Source organism: Eutrigla gurnardus (genome assembly GCF_963514095.1).
Source record: "Eutrigla gurnardus genome assembly, chromosome: 1".
In the NCBI taxonomy this organism is placed as follows: domain Eukaryota; kingdom Metazoa; phylum Chordata; class Actinopteri; order Perciformes; family Triglidae; genus Eutrigla; species Eutrigla gurnardus.
This window is the reverse complement of record NC_139915.1, coordinates 13,858,836-13,880,911: the sequence shown is the minus strand read 5'-3', so window position 1 is coordinate 13,880,911 and position 22,076 is coordinate 13,858,836. Positions and strand designations below refer to the sequence as shown.

General features: G+C 41.9%; 1 protein-coding gene across 1 annotated transcript; it reads left to right on the top strand.

The window, feature by feature from the left end:
• Positions 1-2,516: 2,516 nt before the first annotated feature.
• pcsk6 (proprotein convertase subtilisin/kexin type 6) lies at positions 2,517-21,562 on the top strand. The gene is made up of 21 exons (XM_084017500.1): positions 2,517-3,060; positions 5,124-5,228; positions 5,976-6,086; positions 6,176-6,319; positions 6,548-6,624; positions 7,407-7,495; positions 8,225-8,397; positions 8,503-8,715; positions 11,385-11,485; positions 13,877-13,980; positions 14,134-14,251; positions 14,343-14,531; positions 15,099-15,235; positions 15,338-15,478; positions 15,808-15,910; positions 16,772-16,968; positions 18,453-18,540; positions 18,620-18,723; positions 19,334-19,463; positions 20,062-20,174; positions 20,968-21,562. Exons 1-21 carry the CDS (start codon positions 2,905-2,907, stop codon positions 21,063-21,065), a joined length of 2,691 nt encoding a protein of 896 aa, XP_083873626.1. The 5' UTR covers positions 2,517-2,904; the 3' UTR covers positions 21,066-21,562.
• Positions 21,563-22,076: the final 514 nt, after the last annotated feature.

Here is a 22,076-nt window from a genome sequence, read left to right as displayed (position 1 = left end):
TAGGAACGCAGGAAGGGCTTAAGCCTCCTCCAACACAATGCTACAACTGTGCTGTGGCCTCGGCTCAACAACACACACAGAGGGACTGATGGTCATAACGCAGAAGAAACACAGTTTCATTATGTGTATTTTGATGCTTTATTCGATTCTGAGTGGTGGACTGGCTGTTTTGTCTGTAGCCTATGTGGACACTATTTGGACCGTCAAGGTGACTGGTAGTGGGCGGGGCTAATCCATTAAATCGAGGCTTCTGGGAAGCAGCGAGCAATTTGGTGCTGATCAACACGAGTGTGAGGGACCCGACATTGGAGCCGCTTCTCTGAGAACTGAACCTCCAGCTCTGTGGTTCATTTTGACCCATCCACTAATGATACAACAAAACAGGAACCATCTACTGAAGCCATCTGGGCTGGACACTCGGTCGGACCCCTCGATCAGAGCTAACTAGCGCATACTCAGTTAGCTCTATAGCTAGCCACATTAGCCTGCCTACTAGCCCAGTTAACCAGGGTTGCCAACTCTCATGCTCCTGGCGTGACACTAGCTGGTTAACTAGCTGGTCCCTGAACAGGGAGATGAATGACTGACAGATTGCAACTTGTGTGTCTTTGAGCTTTCCCACCATGTTTGTACTGAGGTGGATTAAATCAGACACCTCTGTGAGTGGTTATCAAGTTCAAAAATGCTGTGCAGAGGTGTAAATACACTTCCTAAGTGTGCCTGCAGAGGGCAGTGGTGTTTCTTGCAGTATTTGACTCATAGTAGCCTACAGAGCTCAACACTTTCTTGACCTTTTAACACTGACTAGGATGCACCATTATCAGAAATGTGGGTCAACAACTCTAAAAATGATATTTCCCCCTTATTAAATAATCGAGCAGTTCTGTCTGAATTTAGAATTATGTTCATGTAAACAGTGATATTTTGTAACATTTACAGCTCAACATGTAGCTATTAAATCAACCATCCGTCTGAATTACATCACAGGCACATCTTTAATCTCATGTTATTTGAATCGGTTGTCCTTGTTGACATACTGTATATGCACTGCCCAGGACAAATGTGTCTGTTAACTGTCCTCACTTGTCCCTCTGTGATTGCACAGTTGTGAGACTTTTTTTTCCCAACATGGTCTATTTATTGAATAGTTGTGACATCACAATGAAGCTTGTTTCAAGACACTGTTTCTGAAACCTAGCCTATTTCTCCATGGACTGAGGGTTTCAATTATTTCACAGTATTTATCTAGCATTAGGACACAAATTTATATAGATCATTTATTTATGCAGCCATAAAGCCATAAGCTATATATCCAACTGACATTGAGTGAAGGCAGGGTTCACCCTGGACTACATGTAGAGACAGACAGGTCCCCATCCATGCATGTCTTTGTGGGAGGAAGACGGAGGACCCGGAGAGAACCCACGAAGAACATGCAAACCGAACCTGAGACCCTCTCGCTGTGAGGCGACAGTGCTGCCCAACTTAAAGATTATTTGATTGGTTTTCAGTAGATAAAGGATAAATATTTCTTTCTTCTACATGTTTAGTGATTCCGGTGTGTTTAAGTGCCATTTTAAGAGTTTAAAGCTAATTCTGATGATTATCGGGATAATATTTTACATCCATCGTCTACCGCTTATCCTGTATTCAGGGTCGCGGGGGGCTGGAGCCGATCCCAGCTGATAATATTATAAATTGTAATTATTTTGGTCAGGATAATCCACCGCCCATGCCTCATGCAGAGTTCTTTCTCATTCACTTGCTCAAAACGGATGATAGTTTATCTGAAGTTTGACACATGTATGTAGCGTCACAGCTAATCCAATCACAGTTCGTAAACCAATCACAGCCAATCAGAAATAAAATAAAAAACTAATAATGGCAAAATAGATATTCTAAAAAACCTATAAAACACCAATTAAAAAAAGTAAAACAAAAAATAAATAAATAACTGTTCAGCAGTTGTAGATGAATTATTTTTGTTACCCTGGTTAACTGCCTTCCAATGTAAAGACACCTTAAGTGGCAGACGTGCCAACAGTGCATACAATATCCTTATATGACGAGTGTGATTGATCACTGCAGCAGGCATGTGTCAGAAGCAAAATAAATGTGTGGGGGACAACTTAATGGGGGTCGGGGTCCTTCCCTGGAATTATGTTAACAGTAAATATCAATTCTTGTATTCTTTGATGCTTTTATCTGGATGTAGCAGGAGACAGAAATATGGGTCAATTTTGTAAAGTGGTTAGCTCCTGTCAGATTTGAGGATATTAACAAGCTAAAAGTATAAAGTACAAATTGATTCCATGACTTATTTAGAGGATCTTTTTATGCTTGCATGCAATTGCAATTTCTGATGATGTCATCAAATCAATGAGTTAAGGGAGAAACTACATCCCCGTTATTCCTGAAGTATTATATTATTTCCCATTCCCATTAATAATAACTAACAAGTAATACGTGCTAAAAGCGTCAGCTGAGCTTCTATTTAGAGCTATTTTTTCTCAATTAACATAAATCAACATCCTTTTGAGGACCAGTCAGCTGTTATTGATCAGAACGGGAACCTGACTTAAACAAGTGGATGGGACTTGTCCCCCCGTCATACTGTGGATCCAACGTCCATGCAGGTCTACAGAGGGCGCTGATCTGACCCCAAATGTATCCTGCTGTGACCTCCGCTGCCGCCGCTCCTGCCGCCGTTGCCGCTCTTGCCGCCGCTGCCGCTCCTGCTGCAGTGCTGCGGCTCTATTTTCTGATCCCACATACGCGCCGCGGTTTCTACTAGACAGTGAGTTTCACCGGGACTTCTCGTCACCACAACACGGTGGGTTTATGACAAACGTTGTCTGACAGCTGCGCCAAAGATCCGACACTTCGCTGCGAAACTTTGTCAGGATGACTTTATTCCTGCTTTTCATTGTGTTTCATTGGCTCCCGGCGGCGTCGAGCCTTGGGGACGTTTATACAAACCACTGGGCAGTGCGGATCGCAGGTGGTCCGCAACGAGCTGACAGCATCGCAGTCAAATATGGATATGTAAACTTTGGACAGGTAATGGCACAGTTCATTCCTCTTGATGTGTAGTTTGCCTCATGGTCACTTTGTGGCACACCGGTAATAGTAAAAGTAGGCTAGGATTAGTGCTATATGTTTGTGATGTCACTGCTGTATGAAACAATGTGACGTTAGAAAAGGTCTTTAGGCTACTGTTTGTTTGGGAGCCACTAGGTTGTTACATCGCTGCATGCTTTTATGTGCATGTTCTGTTCACCATGCAACTCTCTCTCCTCTGAACCACACACACAGAGGACAGGATGGAGCCTGCCCATCGGCTGCATTCATCTAAAATAGGTGTGAGTGTCTCTGTGCATTAATTAAAATAACCACGATGAACAATTAAAAAATGAACGTTTTATTTATTTGTTCTCTCTGATGCTGCTCCCTCTCTTAATAACGGTTGCTGCTCTCTCTCTCTCTCTCTCTCTCTCTCTCTCTCTCTCTCTCTCTCTCTCTCTCTCTCTCTCTCTCTCTCTCTCTCTCTCTCTCATTCACTTTGAATGTTTACAAAGAGCAACCAACAAATGTCACATATTACACCTTTAAAGGCAGAGTAGGTAATTTGGAAAAACCACAGAGACTTTGTTCAGACCTCTGTTTAAAGCCGCTTCCCCAGAACCCCAAAACGAGTACAATCAGGAAGTAAGCATTGACAGACGCGCAGGCCATCCCATTTTTTTTCTGTGGCCCAACTTTTTTGATTGGACAGGGTCACAGATGACATTTATTAATGTTTTATGTCAGAGCCTTTCATGTATTGATGGCTATCGGTATGTTACGAGGATTTCAAATGAAAGTGTATCTATAGAATCACCTACTCAACCTTTAATTTGTGCGGTTATTGAAGGGAAACAGTAGAACGTACAAACCAAACAGCTCTAGATACGGTCCTTCACATTGGCTACCTTAGTTCTACGTGCTTACACCCTGGACAGGTCGCGAGTCCATCGCAGCGCTGACATGTAGAGACAGACAACCATTCACACTCACATTCACCTACGGGACATTAAGAGTCTTCAATAAACCTATTCCCATCCTGCATGTCTTTGGACTGTGGGAGGAAGCCGGAGAACCCAGAGAGAATCCATGCTTATACACAGGGAGAACATGCAAACTCCACACAGAAGGAACCCGAACCGGGAACCCGGGACCCTCTCGCTGTGAGGCGACAGTGCTACGCACTACACCACCGTGCAGCCCAGTTTGGTTATTATGTGCAACCAAATCCCATACACTGCACCTTTAAATTACATATTCAACTAAAATCAGTTTAATAAAAGTGCAACAATGTGTATAACATATGTTCTGCACAGTCCTCTTGTAAGTGTTTCTTTATGTGCAGAGTCTATATTGAGATGATGGGTGTTTTAGTTTTGGTGTTCGCACAGATTTTGAAACATTCCTTTATTAGAATTTCATGAGCTGCTCCTTCTCTTTAGATTTTTATCCTGCACCTGTAGGAGTGGATGTGCACATAGCGTGATCCATAAACCTCTAGATCTGTGCAGAGCTGAATTTACAGATTGATTAATGATTGGATGTCATGATATTATGGGTTGAAATTGGTTGGTAGTAACTGATGAAGGCACATACATTTTGATACAAAAATACAAATATTTAATTTTTTTTAAATCTTTATATTATTAAATTGATGCACAATATGATCAAGGATGTGATCTAAAAGCGATCAAAAAGGCATTTTTCATTCCAGCTGGACTTTAAGGTTGCCTCAGTGAAAGTCAGTGAGACAAGAGGAAAGCGGTGGGAGGTAGGGAGAAGGGGAACAGCAGTGATTGCAGTGTGCCAGCTATGCACATGTGCTGAGAATCTTGCTCACATTTTTGGTGCACAGTTGAAAAAGAACATAAATATTTATTGAGTGATATCATATACAGATGGCCCAAATGTGTTTTGAGTGTAGAGCACTTTGTGGTATCGCGTTTATCTTTTTATTTTAATGAGTGAGACCACATTTAGACAACAGCAGAATATTGAGCATTTCTAACCTTTCAGTGTGGCTGTTGTCATTGACGTTGTTGCTGGATGTGTTTGATCAGGTAGGAAATTTGGAGGACCATTACCATTTCCACCACAGCAGAGTGGTTCGCAGAGCTGCATACTCGTTCAAGGGGCCTCACAGCTTCATCCATATGGATCCTGAGGTGAGACTTGGATCACTTTCTTTCAAGCGGAATCAAAATGTACAACAGAGGAGATTTATGGTCACATGAAAATCATGTTTACTCTTGTCTGAAGCCTTTCAAGCAGACCTGCCAACATTGGACATAGTTTAGAGTATTATTGCCAGCAGTTCACATATTTCTGTAGATTTTTCCATTTCATTTTTTATAGGGAAAATGCTGTCTGCCACGCATGATGTAAAAAGCATGGCCTGTGTTTTCTTACTTAAATGATAAGACAATTCCATATATTTTGTGCAGTTACACCCAACAATCAATGAAAATTGGGTTTATAAGAGGAAACAGGTTCACTCCTCTTAGACTGAGTTTCAGGTGGCTGTTTAGACATGTTCCCTCCTCCAGTAGAGCAAATTAAAAAATAAGAGAGAAAGATACAAGTCATGTGATGGTCGATTGAGGAATTTCATTTACAATTAAATCCTTTATTCAAGCCTATAAGATATGTCAAACTCAGGCTTTTCTCCAACACAGATCTGAAGTGTGTGTGTATGTGTGTGTGTGTGTGTGTGTGTGTGTGTGTGTGTGTGTGTGTGTGTGTGTGTGTGTGTGTGTGTGTGTGTTTGAGTGTGTGTGTATACCCCTGTATCTGCAAATAAATTCATTTTGATTTTTGAGATCCAAGTTCTTGACTAAATTTCTACAGCAAACCGTGTGGCTCTTTTTTCCCTTGGAACTGATTTATATTGCTCTTTCCATTTGCATTCCCAGGTGGACTGGGCTCAGCAGCAGGTAGTAAAACCCAGAGTTAAGAGATTTGCCCCAAGTGACCCAGGTTTTCTTCATTTCAATGACCCTAAATGGTCCAACATGTGGTACATTGTAAGTAAAGAACACTGAATCATTCATCCTGCCGTTTCCATGTTGATGAGACATAATAAAACAGTCTTGTCTGCCATGTTTCTTTTCAGCACTGTAATGATAAGAGCAGCCATTGTCGCTCAGAGATGAACATCCTGGCCGCCTGGCAGAGGGGCTACACCGGCAAGAACGTGGTGGTCACCATACTGGATGATGGCATCGAGAGGAACCACCCTGATCTGGCTCAGAACTATGTATGCACTATCTCCAAATATGGACACAGTTGAAAATGAAAATATGTCCTGTGAATTTCAGTGTCACATTTGAGATCATAGGCTGTTGCCCTTAGTTTGCAACCCATGTTTGGCTGCAAATCATCTCTACAAAAACTGAGAAAGAAGCTTCTGTCACAGAGCATTTTTCTCTGCCTCAGCGTCACCTGTTTGATTCCTTTTCTTCTGTTGTTTTTATCATTTCTCTAGGACCACCTAGCAAGTTATGATGTCAATGGGAATGACCACGACCCTACACCGCGGTATGACTCCCGCAATGAAAACATGTAAGAAAGAAAGAACACTGATGCCTTCACCTTGTGACATTCCACGATAATATGTTGAAATTTTAAATCCTTTTTATAGTTTCTGTAACTTTCATGCCCACGTCATGCAGTGATTGGCCAAATACTGCAACTTGGTCACGGCCCCTTAGCTTCAAACTATGCGGCCTTAGGAACCCTTCAGTTCAGTTGTGGACGTATCAATGTAGTCGCATGTCTTGTCTTCCCAAAATAAACTTCCATCTTCACAGGAAGTTAAGCTTAGGCAGCAAAACACTGCTGCGTGTGGTTGATTTGAACTTGACCGACTTAACAACTCACGATTGACAACACTGAGAGCTCACGGAACTAACAACTGTCATACTTTTAGTTTCCCACGGGACAGGAACAGCGGTCTCCTAGCTGAAAGTCCTGTGATTGTTTGACCCTCGCACCACCGCTCCCACATGCCCTGTGTGGACTATCTTGCAGTTTATACCAAGTCAGTTGCTCTGGGCGAGTAGCAAGGATGTTGATGTATTTGCATTGGAGTTAGCTGTGAACCCGGTGCGTCCGATACAAACGCTAAACGCTGAGGCTGAGGAGCACTGACCAAACTACAGTATTTGACACACTGGGAGTGAAAACAGTGTTGATATAATTTATAAAAACACGCCTTCTGACTTGAATTTACACTGGCTGGTCATTTTATTTCAGATATCCCTACTACTAATGTAACGTGGTTTTGAAACAGATACCCATGTGTCAGGCTTTAATTTCTGTCTTTGCTCTCTGTTTACATGTAGACATGGAACTCGGTGTGCTGGAGAAGTTGCAGCGGTGGCCAATAACTCCCATTGTACCGTTGGGATCGCCTTTAATGCTCATATTGGAGGTAGAGCTCTCTACTGTTATTGAGATCCATCCAGAAATGCTGAAGGCTTTGGTGGTGGAGGGGCTGACTTGGAGAACACGTCAAGTCATGTTGCATGGAAGTCAAGTACAGTGCCTAAGGAGTGGCAGACCACGGTGGTGGTCCCCCTGTTCAAAAAGGGGGACCAGAGAGTGTGTACCAACTACAGGGGAATCACACTACTCAGCCTCCCTTTAAGCCTACTTGAAGATGCAGGGCTGCACTCAGCACCTCTAAATCTGAGGCCATGGTGCCATGGAGGGTGACTGGCATCTCCCTTAGAGATAGGGTGAGAAGCTCAGTCATCCGGGAGGGACTCGGAGTACATCCGCTGCTCCTTTGCATTGAAAGGAGACAGCTGAGTTGGTTCAGGCATCTAGTAAGGATCCTCCCTCTGGGAGGTGTTCCAGGCACGACCAGCTGGGAGGAGGCCATGTGGAAGACCCAGGACTAGGTGGAGAGATTATATCTCCACACTAGCCTGGGAAGGCCTCGGGATTCCCCAGTCAGGGTTGGCTAATGTGGCCCGGGAAAGGGAAGTTTGGGGTCCTCTGCTGGAGCTGTTGATTGTTATTTTGTGTAAATGCTGCTTTCAGCTCTTTAGTGATCATCAATTCTCTGTGTAATCTGATGAAGATACGAGGAACCTGTGTGCCTGACATTCCATGTGGAATGAGTTTGATGGATTGGGATATGTCTCCTTGTACACAGGGATCCGGATGCTGGACGGTGATGTGACTGATTTGGTGGAGGCCAAGTCCCTGGGAATCCGACCTGACTACATCGACATCTACAGTGCCAGCTGGGGACCAAAAGATGATGGCAAGACAGTGGATGGCCCGGGGCTGCTAACTAAGCAGGCCTTTGAGCAAGGCATCAAGAAGGTTTGATCAATCACAATGAAAAGAACAGAATTTCTCTGAGCAGACTTACGCTTGTATGGATTGATGTCTGAATGGAATCACAGCACTGCATCACGTCTCACACAGGGCCGCAAAGGCTTGGGGTCCATTTTTGTCTGGGCGTCAGGTAACGGAGGTCGGCAGGGTGATCACTGTTCATGTGACGGTTACACCAGCAGTATCTACACCATTTCCATCTCCAGCACCACAGAGAACGGAAACAAGCCCTGGTACCTGGAGGTCTGCAGCTCCATCATGGCCACAACGTACAGCAGTGGAGATTTTAACGAGCGGAAGATTGTGAGTACTGCATACATTTTATCAACTGTGACAACGAGCCTTTGGTTGTCATTCATTGTCCATGATGATTAACAAAAGGTTTCCTTTGCATTTTTCTTAAGCATCCATATCAACACATTCTCACTCATAACTAAAATACAGACGCTTTTAAACTGTGATGCTGTAGGGACTTCTTCATGCATAGTGTCAAAATAAAGAAAATATACTTCCAGTGTAGCTTTACTTTTTGAGGTTTATTGGTTACGTTTAGGCATTTACATTTACATTTAGGGCATTTAGCAGACACTTTTGTCCAAAGCGAATTACAATAAGTAAAAGAAAGAAACCACGGCATATCATTGCCGATAAAGTAAGAGCTAAAAAATAGAAACAAGTGTTAGGTCCTTGTCTGAGTAAAGTAGTAGCTGTTCAGCAAACATACCTTAAGAACAACAGTGCTATGAGCCAGGCAACACAATTATTTGGTTAGAAAAGATTGTGGTTTGGGATTGTTACTTAAAACAAGGTTGATAAGTACAGAAGATACAGAACAAAAGTAACATATAGTGAAATAAGGTCATGTTGACAGGGACACAAACAGCTGTCTCCTGGATCAAAGTCCTGTGTTTGTTTCACCCAACCATCCATCCTGACTTCCTCCCTAAACGGACTTTGTTACTCCTTATGTTGCGTCAGTTGGTCTGAATGAATGGAGAGAACGGGTGCATATCTCTACTCTTCCTCCCTCTGGTGCCCCCGCTCCTATGATGTAAGACTCGCCCTCTTGAGGCTTAGCAACCAATCAAAAATAAGAAATGACAACCTGCGACAATGGCACTTGTAAGCCTGAAGCAAACAAGCCACATCACTGAAGCTTTGAGTCGTATTGTGTTTGATTTTATGTTCTCGTCATTTGACTGGAAATTTACCAAACACTATTGGTGGCTTGCTGTGTAAGCTGTTTATAACCAGAAAATTAAAAAAAATAAAATAAAATTAGAAAGCTTTTCTACAACAAACAATATCAGTATCTCATTATTATGAGAGCAACTCTCTTGTCCACCAAAGTGATGAGATGTGAGGTGAGGCATGCACTCCAAAGGCATGAAGCCAGCGTGTACAAAGGTTGTTGTAAGGTGAAATTTGTATGGCCAAAGAACAGCACAGGATGTGTTTGCTTGGTGTGTCATGTGGAGAGTATATTGACCAAGAGAAGAATCGTGATGGTTTCGATTCACAACACACACAGACGGTTAGCAGTGCTGCAGTTAGCGATGAGCTGTGAGAACGTGGTGCTGGGTCCTGTCTTGGATCTGGATGCCAGCCGTGTCTCTCCGTGATCAGGTCACACACCGTGTCCCTCAGTGTAAATATTATGTTCTGGGTTGTGTATAAGAATAGACTCATGCAGCTCCCCAGTGCAGTGTTCAGCTGGTCAGGTCAGCTTGTGGAGAAGATACCACATACAGTGTCTCCCTCTGTCCCATCACTCTATTTAAACAAGAAATGCCTGTGAGCTTTGAGACTTTTAGTGTTTCCTGTCTGCATCTTTTTTTTAAAAAAACATTCCCTACTGTTCCAGTAATTGACCTCACTGACAGCTAGTCATTTGTAATGGGAATAAGGAAGGGGATGTAATCTTCCAGTAACAGAGAATGTCTGAGTATTGATGAGATTGACTATACAGAGTCATTTTACAAAAATGACATATGCATATTTCTTTGATGACTTCAGTGATTATTCAGTGTTATTTTAAAACTCCACAAGTTAGATCTAGGTTCGACATTTTCACAAACAGGAAGCTGTTGTACAGATGTAAGAATGTAGTGATGTGGCCGTTACTAGTCTAAAATCAGGCAGAAACCTCAATGCCTTCAATGTGTATTCTCTCTATTGGCCATAGGGGGGCAACTCCTCTTTGAAAAACGATGGAAGTCTAAGAGAAAATGACCCTAATGGTCACTTGATTTGTTATCTCAGTGAAAATAGTAAACATGAGTTTATCGTCTCAATCTCTAGTTTCAAGTCTTCTTCAATCCAGCATGATGTTTGTTTTGTTAAAATGATGGTCCTTAACTATAACCCTGTGATTGACAGGTTGCCATTGCGGCTTCGCTACCGTCACTACCATCACTACCGTCACTACCATCACTACCATCACTACCATCACTACCAATGCAGTTAGCAACTTAGATGACTTTAACACTTTGCTTTTAAAGTTGAACTTGAAGTAATTAAGGATCCAAGACTGGATTGTCACTGGATTTCAAATGTTGCATAATTTCTTCAAAGATTTTAAAGCTGTATTACAAGTTCTACACCGGCAAGTTCAGGGGCTTTATGAGCCTGTAAACCGTATCAAACAAGGGGTGTGCATTATTTTTTTGGCAAAAGTCAAATTGTTGTGTAAAATGTATTTCTAAATTATGTGAAGTCTCTCTTTATAGATATCACAATTAACCTGGAGATTTGGTTTTGCCCTCTACTTCCAACCTTTTAAAACTTTTTTCGACTGAGAGCCTAGAGAAAGTAGGAGTAGAAGAAAAACCCTGAATAAGTAATTTAACTCCTGATCAGCATGCTGGGACATTATGGGCTCACTGTAGACAACCGATACAACATTCAATATAAAATCAAATCTATAAGAGTTCATGAAATGGGGACTGAACTGTGTTTGTGCTCCCTTGCAGGTTACCACTGACGTCAGACACCGCTGCACTGACAGTCATACTGGTACTTCTGTCTCTGCTCCCATTGTGGCTGGAATCATCGCTCTTGCCCTGGAGGCCAAGTCAGTCATGTTTTTTTTAAGTCTGGCTGTTTACTGGCTCATTGCTTTGTTTCCCCCTCTTCTCTTCTGCACAGTTACACAACCAAAAATATCCTTTCTCAAAATGAATTCCATTTTTCTGTAGACATGATGTTTAAAAGGTTTCTCTGAACTGTCAGGGCTGTTCCTTGTATCTTTAGTCAGCCTTTAATCCCCATTACATGTAAATGTCTGTTTCTGTGATATTCACAATCCTCTCAAGGCAATGTTTGATTAAATTCACCTACAGCAGGAACTGTGACTAGTTAACTCTATGTCCCAATTCCAATTCTGTGATGGCTTATTGCTCTGCACTGAATTACCCATAAATCATAGCGTTGTGGTGTTGAAGTTGAGCTGAAATTAAAAAAATGCATTATTTAACCCTTAGATCACATCCCAGTCATATTGTGCACCTATTTACCAATATATGCTGAAAAAGTACAAAGAAAATCAATTTATTTGTATATCTATATCTCTCTATATATACATTTACACTATATTGCCAAAAGTATTCACTCAGGTAAATCAGGTGTTCCAATAACTTCCATGGTCACAGGTGTATAAAAGCAAGCACCTAGGCATGCAGACTGTTTCTACAAACTGTGAAAGAATGGGTTGCTCTCAGGAGCTCAGTGAATTCCTGCGTGGTACTGTGATAGGATGCCACCTGTGCAACAAGTCCAGTCGTGAAATGTCTTCCCTCCTAAATGTTCCACAGTCAACTGTCAGTGGGATTATAACAAAGTGGAAGTGATTGGGAATGACAGCAACTCAGCCAAGAAGTGGTGGACCAGGTAAAATGACGGAGCGGGGTCAGCGGATGCTGAGGTGTATAGTGGGCAGAGGTCGCCAACTTTCTGTAGAGTCACTACAGACCTCCAAACTCCGGCCTTCAGATCAGCTGAAGATCAGTGCGTAGAGAGCTTCATGGAATGGGTTTCCATGGCTGAGCAGTTGCATACAAGCCATACATCAGCAAGTGCAATGCAAAGCGGCGGATGCAGTGGTGTAAAGCACGCCGCCACTGGACTCTAGAGCAGTGGTTCTCTGGAGTGACGGATCACGCTTCTCCATCTGGCAATCTGATGGACGAGTCTGGGTTTGGTTGCCAGGAGAACGGTACTTGTCTGACTGCATTGTGCCACGTGTAAAGTTTGGTGGAGGGGGGATTATGGTGTGGGGTTGTTTTTCAGGAGCTGGGCTTGGCCCCTTAGTTCCAGTTAAAGGAACTCTGTATGCTTCAGCATACCAAGAGATGTTGGACAATTCCATGCTCCCAACTTTGTGGGAACAGTTTGGGGATGGCCCCTTCCTGTTCCAACATGACTGTGCACCAGTGCACAAAGCAAGGTCCATAAAGACATGGATGAGAGAGTTTGGTGTGGATGAACTTGACTGGTCTGCACAGAGTCCTGACCTCAACTCGATAGAACACCTTTGGGATGAATTAGAGTTGAGACTGAGAGCCAGGCCTTCCCGTCCAACATCAGTGTGTGACCTCACACATGCGCTTCTGGAAGAATGGTCAAAAATCCACATAAACACACTCCTAAACATTGTGAAAAGCCTTCCCAGAAGAGTTGAAGCTGTTATAGCTGCAAATGGTGGACCAACGTCATATTAAACCCTAGGGATTAAGAATGGGATGTCACCTAAATTCATATGCAAGGCAGGTGAGCGAATACTTTTGGCTGTATAGTGTGTGTGTGTGTATGTATATATATATATATAATATTATATTATATATTGAACGGTTAATGTTATATCCCACCTTTCTATACAGTTTCACTTAATATACCTCACGGAAGATAGATACTTGAGGCTGTTTCAGCTTAACTTTAAACAGGGGGTTACAAGAGGGAGGCATTAAAAAAGGAAAACAAAGAGGACAGCACAAGGAAAACATTAACATGAAGTATTTAAGATGGAAGATAACATACATGATGTCAGAGGAATGCAAGCAGTCTTTATCACATCATGTGTTTTATCTTCCATCTTCATCAACCATTTCTATGAATTTGTCTTATTGAACAAAAACAAGAAAATAGATCATTTGACCTCATCTCTGGTAAGATAAGGGACTCTGAGATGTTCAAGTAAGGAACGTAAAATGAAACCCACAGTCTAATCCTTTTTTGCATAAGTTAACAATGAAGGCTGTCTTACCTCTTCCTGTATCATTGGATCTACATGTGTAAATGTCTATAAAGGTGAAAATTGACCAATGGAACACTCAAAAACACACGGTGCATTTCTGCAAACCTGCTTGTACTAAAGAAATGTAACTGACTTGTCATAACAATCAAAGGCCTAACAAAGCTAACACAGATAAAGTTCACATGAGATAAAGAGTGTCACTGGTTTCTGCAGCCTTTTGCTGACATGGAGAGATGTGCAACATCTTCTTGTGAAGACATCCAGACCAGTCCACCTGAAAGCTGATGACTGGAAGACCAATGCTGCGGGACTCAGAGGCAAACTGCATTCTACTTCTTATACTTACATACATTGACTGTTTTATACTTGGAATACCTTAAATAACACTGAAGCCGTAGAAAAGATATATAGATGAAGATCTCTCTTTACATTGTCTTTGTGTTCTAATCAGTCTGTGTCTTTTCTCACAGTCAGCCACCTGTATGGTTTTGGCCTGGTGGATGCAGAGGCCATGGTGCTGGCGGCTATGAAGTGGAGGACTGTTCCTCCTCAGCACACGTGCAGTCAGGGGCCTGAGCGACGCATCAGGTGAGGTAAATTGCAGGAAGGTGCAGTTAAAGGCTAAATTAAGTCAAATATGTCAGAAAATCTTAAGGTAAATTGCTTTTGGCTACCCCAGGTACATCCATGCTGGTCAAACTCTGAACAGCAGCATTACCACCTCTGGGTGTTCAGAAGAACCTGAGCAGCACGTGGATTACCTGGAGCATGTGGTAGTCAAGGTCCTGATTGCCCACCCACGACGAGGAGACATGGAGATCAACCTGATGTCACCGTCTGGGACGAGATCACAGCTACTAGCCAGGAGGTGAGAGCCACACTGTACACACCAATGCATGCTGCAGAATCCCACATTAGCCTCTTATTAAAGGTTCAGTTTGACCAAATGTCCCAATTGTATCTATTCCTATTGAAAACAGTTCACAGGGAGGTGTGTGGATTATCCAAAGTAACTGGAACATTGTTGAAGTGTTAATCTGAGCAGATATTATAGATTTTTTCTTAGTCTTAAGAGAACTTGCTTCTTAATTTTTTTTTTGTCTTGTGCCAAATGTCCTTGCTGTCAAAGTAGAGATGCTGCAATCACTCTTAAAAGTTTAACTGGTTTGTTTATTTCAGCCGGGCTTTCCCTTGTTGGTCCTTCATCCTCTTTGTTGATATTCACATAGTGCTGGTTATCATTGTTCATAATATGCTTATGAATAAAACCATAGAAAATATCTTTTGAAATGTAGATTGATTCTCTTGGTTTGATATATTCCTGGGGAAGCCACAAGGTCAAACATCAGTGGGTAAGAAACAGTCCCCTGCTTTTATTTCCCTCAGCACCAGGCCTTTTATCACGTTTCAGTTCACCTCAATGTTTTGCCCACAGGTTGTTCGACAGTTCCAATGAGGGCTTCAGGAACTGGGAGTTCATGACGGTTCATTTCTGGGGTGAGAGTGCAGCTGGCACATGGACTCTGGAGATTGTTGACTCACCATCAAAGCTACGCAACCCTGAGGTGCTGGGTAAGGTCCAACAGAACACACACACACACTTTGAGATACACCATTGCAACAGAAGCTGACGTTCTTGTCCTCTATCACTATCATTACTTTTACTTGGCATAGGCAACCTAAAAGAATGGACACTAATTCTTTATGGCACATCTCAGAGCCCCCACCAGCCCTACGGTGCTCAGCACTCACGCTCAAGGATGTTGGAGGTCCCAGTCCCGGAGGAGATCCTGGAGGAGGAAGATGAGTACGATGGTGAGAGAATCAAAGGAGTCAATTTTCTCCCCCCAACATTCACATCTAAACTGAAATAACAAAATATATATTGCAGTTATGGTTCAAAAAAACATATAGGAATGAAACCAATCAAATCAATACAAAATACAAAGAATTGCCAATCAAACTTTCTCAAGGAGTATGTATTTACACATATATACATACTGTATATGTGTGTGTGTGTGTGTGTGTGTGTGTGTGTGTGTGTGTGTGTGTGTGTGTGTGTGTGTGTATGTGTGTGTGTGTGTGATGATGTTGTTGATCTAATGATGGTGTTTTTGATCATAATGAATGTGGTGTTTGTCAAGGACCATGCCACAGTGAGTGTGGAGTCCAGGGCTGTGACGGACCAGATTCAGACCACTGTCTCAACTGTATCCACTTCAGTTCAGGCAGCTTGAAAAGTGGCAGGTAAGCGTTGATAGAAGGGAGTGGAGCCAGACAAGAAGAACGTCCAACTCTTGCCAACTCTGAATTTCCCATCTGAGCGTATTATCTTCTTTCGGCTGAGTGCTGGTTGGCCCATTACTTTGGTGGAGTTGTGACTCTCTCATGAACTTCGTTTCTAGATGCAGCAGGCAGCCCTTTTCAACCAAAAATCTCCACTTTACACCACCTGAACAGCTCCAAATATCCTTATCTAATTATATAATGCTAGAATACTCAGTAATTGGGGGCGACCAAAACAGAGCTAAAAGCAGAGTGTGAGGTTGTCGGAAAGCCCGAAACACGACAAATATGACTAGATAATTATTTGTTAACATGTTTGCCATCACACCTTAGTGTTGGCTTAAGGAATCATCAATATACCTGACAGTAGCAGGGGCGTGTCCATGAAGTGGCCACCACTGAAATCTGATCTGGGGTGCCTCCCCATTACCCTAAATGATGATTGGCTATTTGCCTGGTCAGAGGCGGGACCTTAGTTCAAACCAACTGTTTGCAGACTTGTATTAAGTCGGAGGTATTTGTCTTTTAAATTCCCTACTCTACCATGGTTTGTTGTTACTATATACAGTTATGGACTTCGTCTGGCTGCATATATCTGTGTAATGAAGGGGTTCTGCTGCAATGCTTATTCTTGTGTGATCAGTAGTTAGGGTGTATAATGTTAGCAAACTTATGTTGATATTGATGTTCCAACACATTTTTTTGTTCAGAAAAATCTACATAGGCATGCTTGAATAATAATCCATACAGATCAGTTCATACAAGCTACTCCATATGTTTCCTGTAAAATAAATCTTTGCCCCCTCCTGCTTCTGTGTGCAGAACCTGTGTGAGCCACTGTCCACTGGGACACTACGATGACGTAGCGTCTCGCCGCTGTCGACGCTGCTATAAAGGCTGTGAGGGATGTGTTGGCCAATCGGCCGGCGATTGTCTCTCCTGTCGAAGGGGGCTTTACCTCAACACATTCAACTCCAGCTGCATCAATACTTGTCCCCCAGGTTACTTTGCTGATGAGAGTAAGTCAACACATCCACAGTGTGGACCAAATTCAGTTGACCTTTCATTAAATATCATATAGATTGGGTTTTTTTTAAAACAGTTTTGCTCCATGGACTGTTTCTTAAATATTGTCAGTGTTGTTGGGAATTGGCCGGCGGATGTGCTGGGGTGGTTATGAGTTATAAAGGTTTATATGGTCTTATATATTTTAAATGTATGGATATTATTGCACACACACACACGCTAGGAATTATGTCTCTAGCACTCATCATGTTTTTTTTCATTATCCATATTCGAAAGCTAGTTGCAACAGTAATGAGATGGTGATGACGGATTGATGGCCAGGACTTACTTTAGTTTAAAATCACTATGTAGGCATGATGGGTAATACTGAGGGAAGATGCCACACAGACAAACCCCACAAGGAAATAACAGAACAAATAGCCGACAACAGTGGGTCAATTACTGGGAACATTATTCAGAAGATATAACAGAGATCACAATTTATTGTCCTTTCACACAGAAATGCATCTTGCATCTCATCACGCTCTATCACCAGAATAAGAAAACCACATCAAGACCATCTGTAAGGTCACCGTTCAGCAATCGTCATGTACAGAGAGAGGAAGAGGGAGAGAGCGAGAGAGAGAGAGGGAGAGAGAACCTTAAACTAAGTCTTCACCCTAACATTTAATGACTTAGATTATGGGGGCGTGCAATTCCCCCTATTGGGTCCCCACAATGAAAGTGTTCCACACGACAGGTTGAACCCTGCCCCACACACACACACACCCACACACACACGTCATTTTGTTTCAAGCAGAGTGCAAAAAGGGCAAAGCCTTGTGCGAGGACGGTCACATTGATCAGTGTTTTTGAGGGCCTGTGGTTGATCACTGAATCGTGCTACTCTTTGGTTGGTTGAGCAGTGTTGCAGAGCGCGGAACAAAAGGGTGCTTGTACTGATTCTTCTTGAAGCCTGACACCCTAAAGCGCCTCCCAGAGGGCAGAAGTTGGTACTTCTCATGTAAGACATGACGAAGGTCCAGGGCAATTGAGTCAATCAGTGTGAGTGTGCGCTTAGTGCAGCTGCTTAGAAAGCACACAGTGACCCACAACCTTGGAGTAGTGTCCTGGTCTTCAGTTGGACTGAAAGGCCACTGATCCAGACTGAGCTGCAACTGCAGATTTATTTGTATGGTGGAGCAGAATAATAGATTGAGGATTTCCGTTCTGGCTCCTTAAAAAGAAAACCCTTATTGCAGATGAAGTCCACATGGTAGGTCTAGGACAGTACACTGTCCACATGCACCCCCATGTGTTTAAAAGATGATGATGATAGACTAATTATAATGTTTCCTGGTGGCCTGTAAATGGTCGAAGGCCATTGGCCTCTGCTTCGCTGATTCAGAGGTGGCACATGCAAAATGTTAAGTACATTCTTGTTGATCACTGTTGCTTCTACCACTGTATTGATGGCCGTGCATGTTGTCTATGTCAGATCAGAGACAGTGTCTGAAGTGTCATGACACCTGTATGAGATGCCTGAGGTATGCAGACAGATGCACTTCCTGCAGCGAAGGCTACAGGTATGTAAAGAAGGTGAGACTGCTATTTATATCACAACGTCGGCTTAAAGCAAAGTATTGTAATGTTTGATTTGTATAGTCTGGCAGGGATGACTTGTGTTCCTAAATGCACCAATGGGACATTTTTCCATGTGGAGGAGATGAACTGCAGCCCATGCCATTCCTCTTGTAGGACTTGTACAGGTTAGTAGTGTGTTGCCAGGTACGTGCCTTTTCTACACTGCCTTCACGGAAGTAGCAGAAATAAAATATAGCGATGAGGTAAACCAGACCTGTGACAGACAATGTGGAAGATATTAGGGTATAGGTGTGAATATATTTTGATATTTTCTAAAGTGCTCTGTGCTGCTGATAATGTGTTGTACATATACCTTTATACGTATTTTGAAGTATCGCATGAAAAAATCTGTATGTAACGGCAAAATTCAATAAAACTTCCTAAATTGAAAAAAAAGGATTTATGATCACTTGAGGTAGTTTTTTGATTGGTCAGCTATTTCTGCTGTCGGTGTCTTCCTATAACGTGTGAATGCTTGACCACGTTATCTGCGGATTACAGCCATGCATTGCCCATAGCACCAACTTCTGACCAAACTACACTGTAGCCGAGTTTATTTGCTCCAATCCAGTTGAAGGAAACACTCCTTATGTACATTTCTTTTTTTTGCAAGATTTCAAAATGTCCCTTAACAAATGTCCCTTAACACTCACTTTACAATTAAATGGAAACATGGCGACGGTGACTGGGAGGTTTTTACCTTGCATGACATTAAGTACTATCTGTGCTTCCCAGGGCCCGGTAAGGAGGAGTGCATCCAGTGTGCAGAGGGCTACCTGCAGCAGCAGTGGAGATGTGTGCAGACCTGTACTCCTGGCTTCTACTCTGCAGAGGCAGCAGGAGTCCCTCATAAGATGTGTCATAGGTGGGTGATTTTCAGTGTGAAATGTTTATTACAAACACTCTGTAGCCAGCAAACAAAATAAATGAAATAAATATTAATTCTTATTGGAAAAGGGTAACCATTATGCCACTGTTGTTGGTTTCATGAAAACAAAATGTAATTTATTTTGGGTATACTAAATGGTAGGAGAATATGTTTTGCAGTCTATGTCAATGTTTTTAAATTAACATTAACATTAATTAATTTAAATTGGGACATTTTTTGTCCTGAAGGATCTGAGTGTCTGTATTTTGGCTACACAGTCAAGTGTAGAATCAATATAGGAGCTGAGGTTGAACTTACAAAATAACACAAAATCACAAAATAAAAAACAATAAAAAAATACCTCATATCCATAGTTATTAAAAATGTCCCTCGTCAGCCTCAAGGGTTAAATCAACTGTTCTTCTATTAGAGTTTCATTTGAATTATACACCTACCATTTGCTGGTGCACACCATCTTATTTTTAAAAAAATCACTCACAATTTTACTGCTTGTTTACCCACAATCAACTGGTTGTTCAGGTTTTGATGATTTCCCCTCCGTTCTTCTGGTTTTCATCTCGCTTTGTCTCTCAAGGTGTGAAGAAAACTGTCTGAGCTGCAGTGGCCCCGGAACAACATGCACCAAATGCAAAGAGGGTTATAGTCTGGTCGGCAGGACTTGTATTGTGAATGCATCCTGTAATAATGGTGAGTTTGAACCCATGTTACAGCTTTACACATCCGGGGTGATGCTGTGCACCTCAGCTGCTAATACTGGAGGAACTCTTAGTCATTTAGTTGATCTATTTGATGTTTGGACAGTTTCAACTAACTGAGACTAATTCAATGCGACTCCAAAACTCCAAAAATGGCTTGTCGCTGCACATTAGAAAGGCCTCCTCACTGTCTCATTTTAAAACTCTTCTTAAAACTCACCTCTTTTCTTTGACTTCTATCACCATGTAGGGTGTTGCTTTTATGATTTTATGTGTATACATGCATATTTTTATCCTGTGCCGGCAGTGCATTTTATTTATTTGATTTGATTTTATTACCATTAGCTTTCTATTATCATCTTTTTTGTGTTTCTATTGTGTTATCTATTGTATTTTATCTTGTTGTGCAGCACTTTAGAAACCCTGTGTTTGTTAAAATCATGCTATATAAATAAAGTGAATTGGATTGGATATAGAGAGAGAAGAAGAGCATGGTGAATATTACTTTTATGTGCACATGCACTTAAAATTATGCAGCGATATAACAACCCCCGAATATCATCCATCAAATTCAGCCGATTTGTGTCTGACAGAGCTCATGTGGTCCTTGTATAGAGAATATACAGGCAGAGGGCAGGTCTCTGTAGATACAGTCATACCACACACTTGGCTCATAAGTGATGATTGAGTTTTGTTTTGTACGAGTCTGTGTATTATACCTTGAGACAGGGAGTAGAAAGTAACATTTTTATTAAGCTGATTCTCTTCTCGGGTCTGTCTGTCAGCTGATGAGGCGTTCTGTGAGATGGTGAAGTCCAACCGTCTCTGTGAGAAGAAGCTTTACCGCCAGTTCTGCTGCCGTACCTGTTTGATGAACGGATAAGGGCCAGCCACCTCCTGACACCTCCTTCCCTCTGACTCTAAATCAGTCTTAAAAAGAGTCTGAAATGTCATAATTTTGTCAAACATATGGCAGTTACAAGCATTCATAAAGAACTACAATTAGTTTTCATTTGTAATGAGTATTAAAAAAATATTTTGGAGGGGTGGATTTCTCACTTTGGAATGAATCACTTGTATGTTTATTTTTGCAGGGGGCATGTGTCATTTTGTAAACTTCGGCTGTGGACTGTGTAGACATTGATGAATTGTATACAGCATGTACAAAATGGCATTAGAATGAATGCTCTTTTTACAATATGAAGTACTGTTTCAAGATTCTGCTTGTATTCAGAGATAGCAAAGAACAGCAGCAGGCGCTTGTTTTATTTGGTGAGCTATCATCCATTTCCCTTCACCTGTCTTATTTTCAGCTGAATATTTTCAGCTCAGTTTAAATGTAAATAATAATAAAGCACACTGAGCTTTTTATAGCCAGAAGTGTTGCCCCTCTCTTCTTTTACAGTCACTGATATGACCACATGCTTCAGGTGCGTGCCAATACTATAATGCCAATGGAAAGTCAATTGGGATCCTGCAGAAATACGTTTTGATCAAAGTCTGCATAAGGAGGAGGTCTGGGTGGATGGTTCAAACACAGGACTTTCACCCAGAAGACTGGTGTTTTTGTCCTGTGTGAAACCAAACATGAGTCATTTTAAATTATGTAGGCTACGTAAAAGGTTACGCAGCAATCTTAATATGTATTATTTCAATGCAAATTGATCTTTTTTAATAACAATGGTTCCTATATACAGGTGATGAACAGTAAATATTTGGGACTTTGCTGAAAACATTCTGGACTGATTTAATGTTATAAAGAAATACTTAAATACTCATATAATATATTGTATCTATATGATCATATATTTTACTCATATAGCGTTAACCTCTGGCCGGGACCCCCCTGTTGCAAACCTTCTTTCAATTTTATGTACATTATGATGGCAAATAT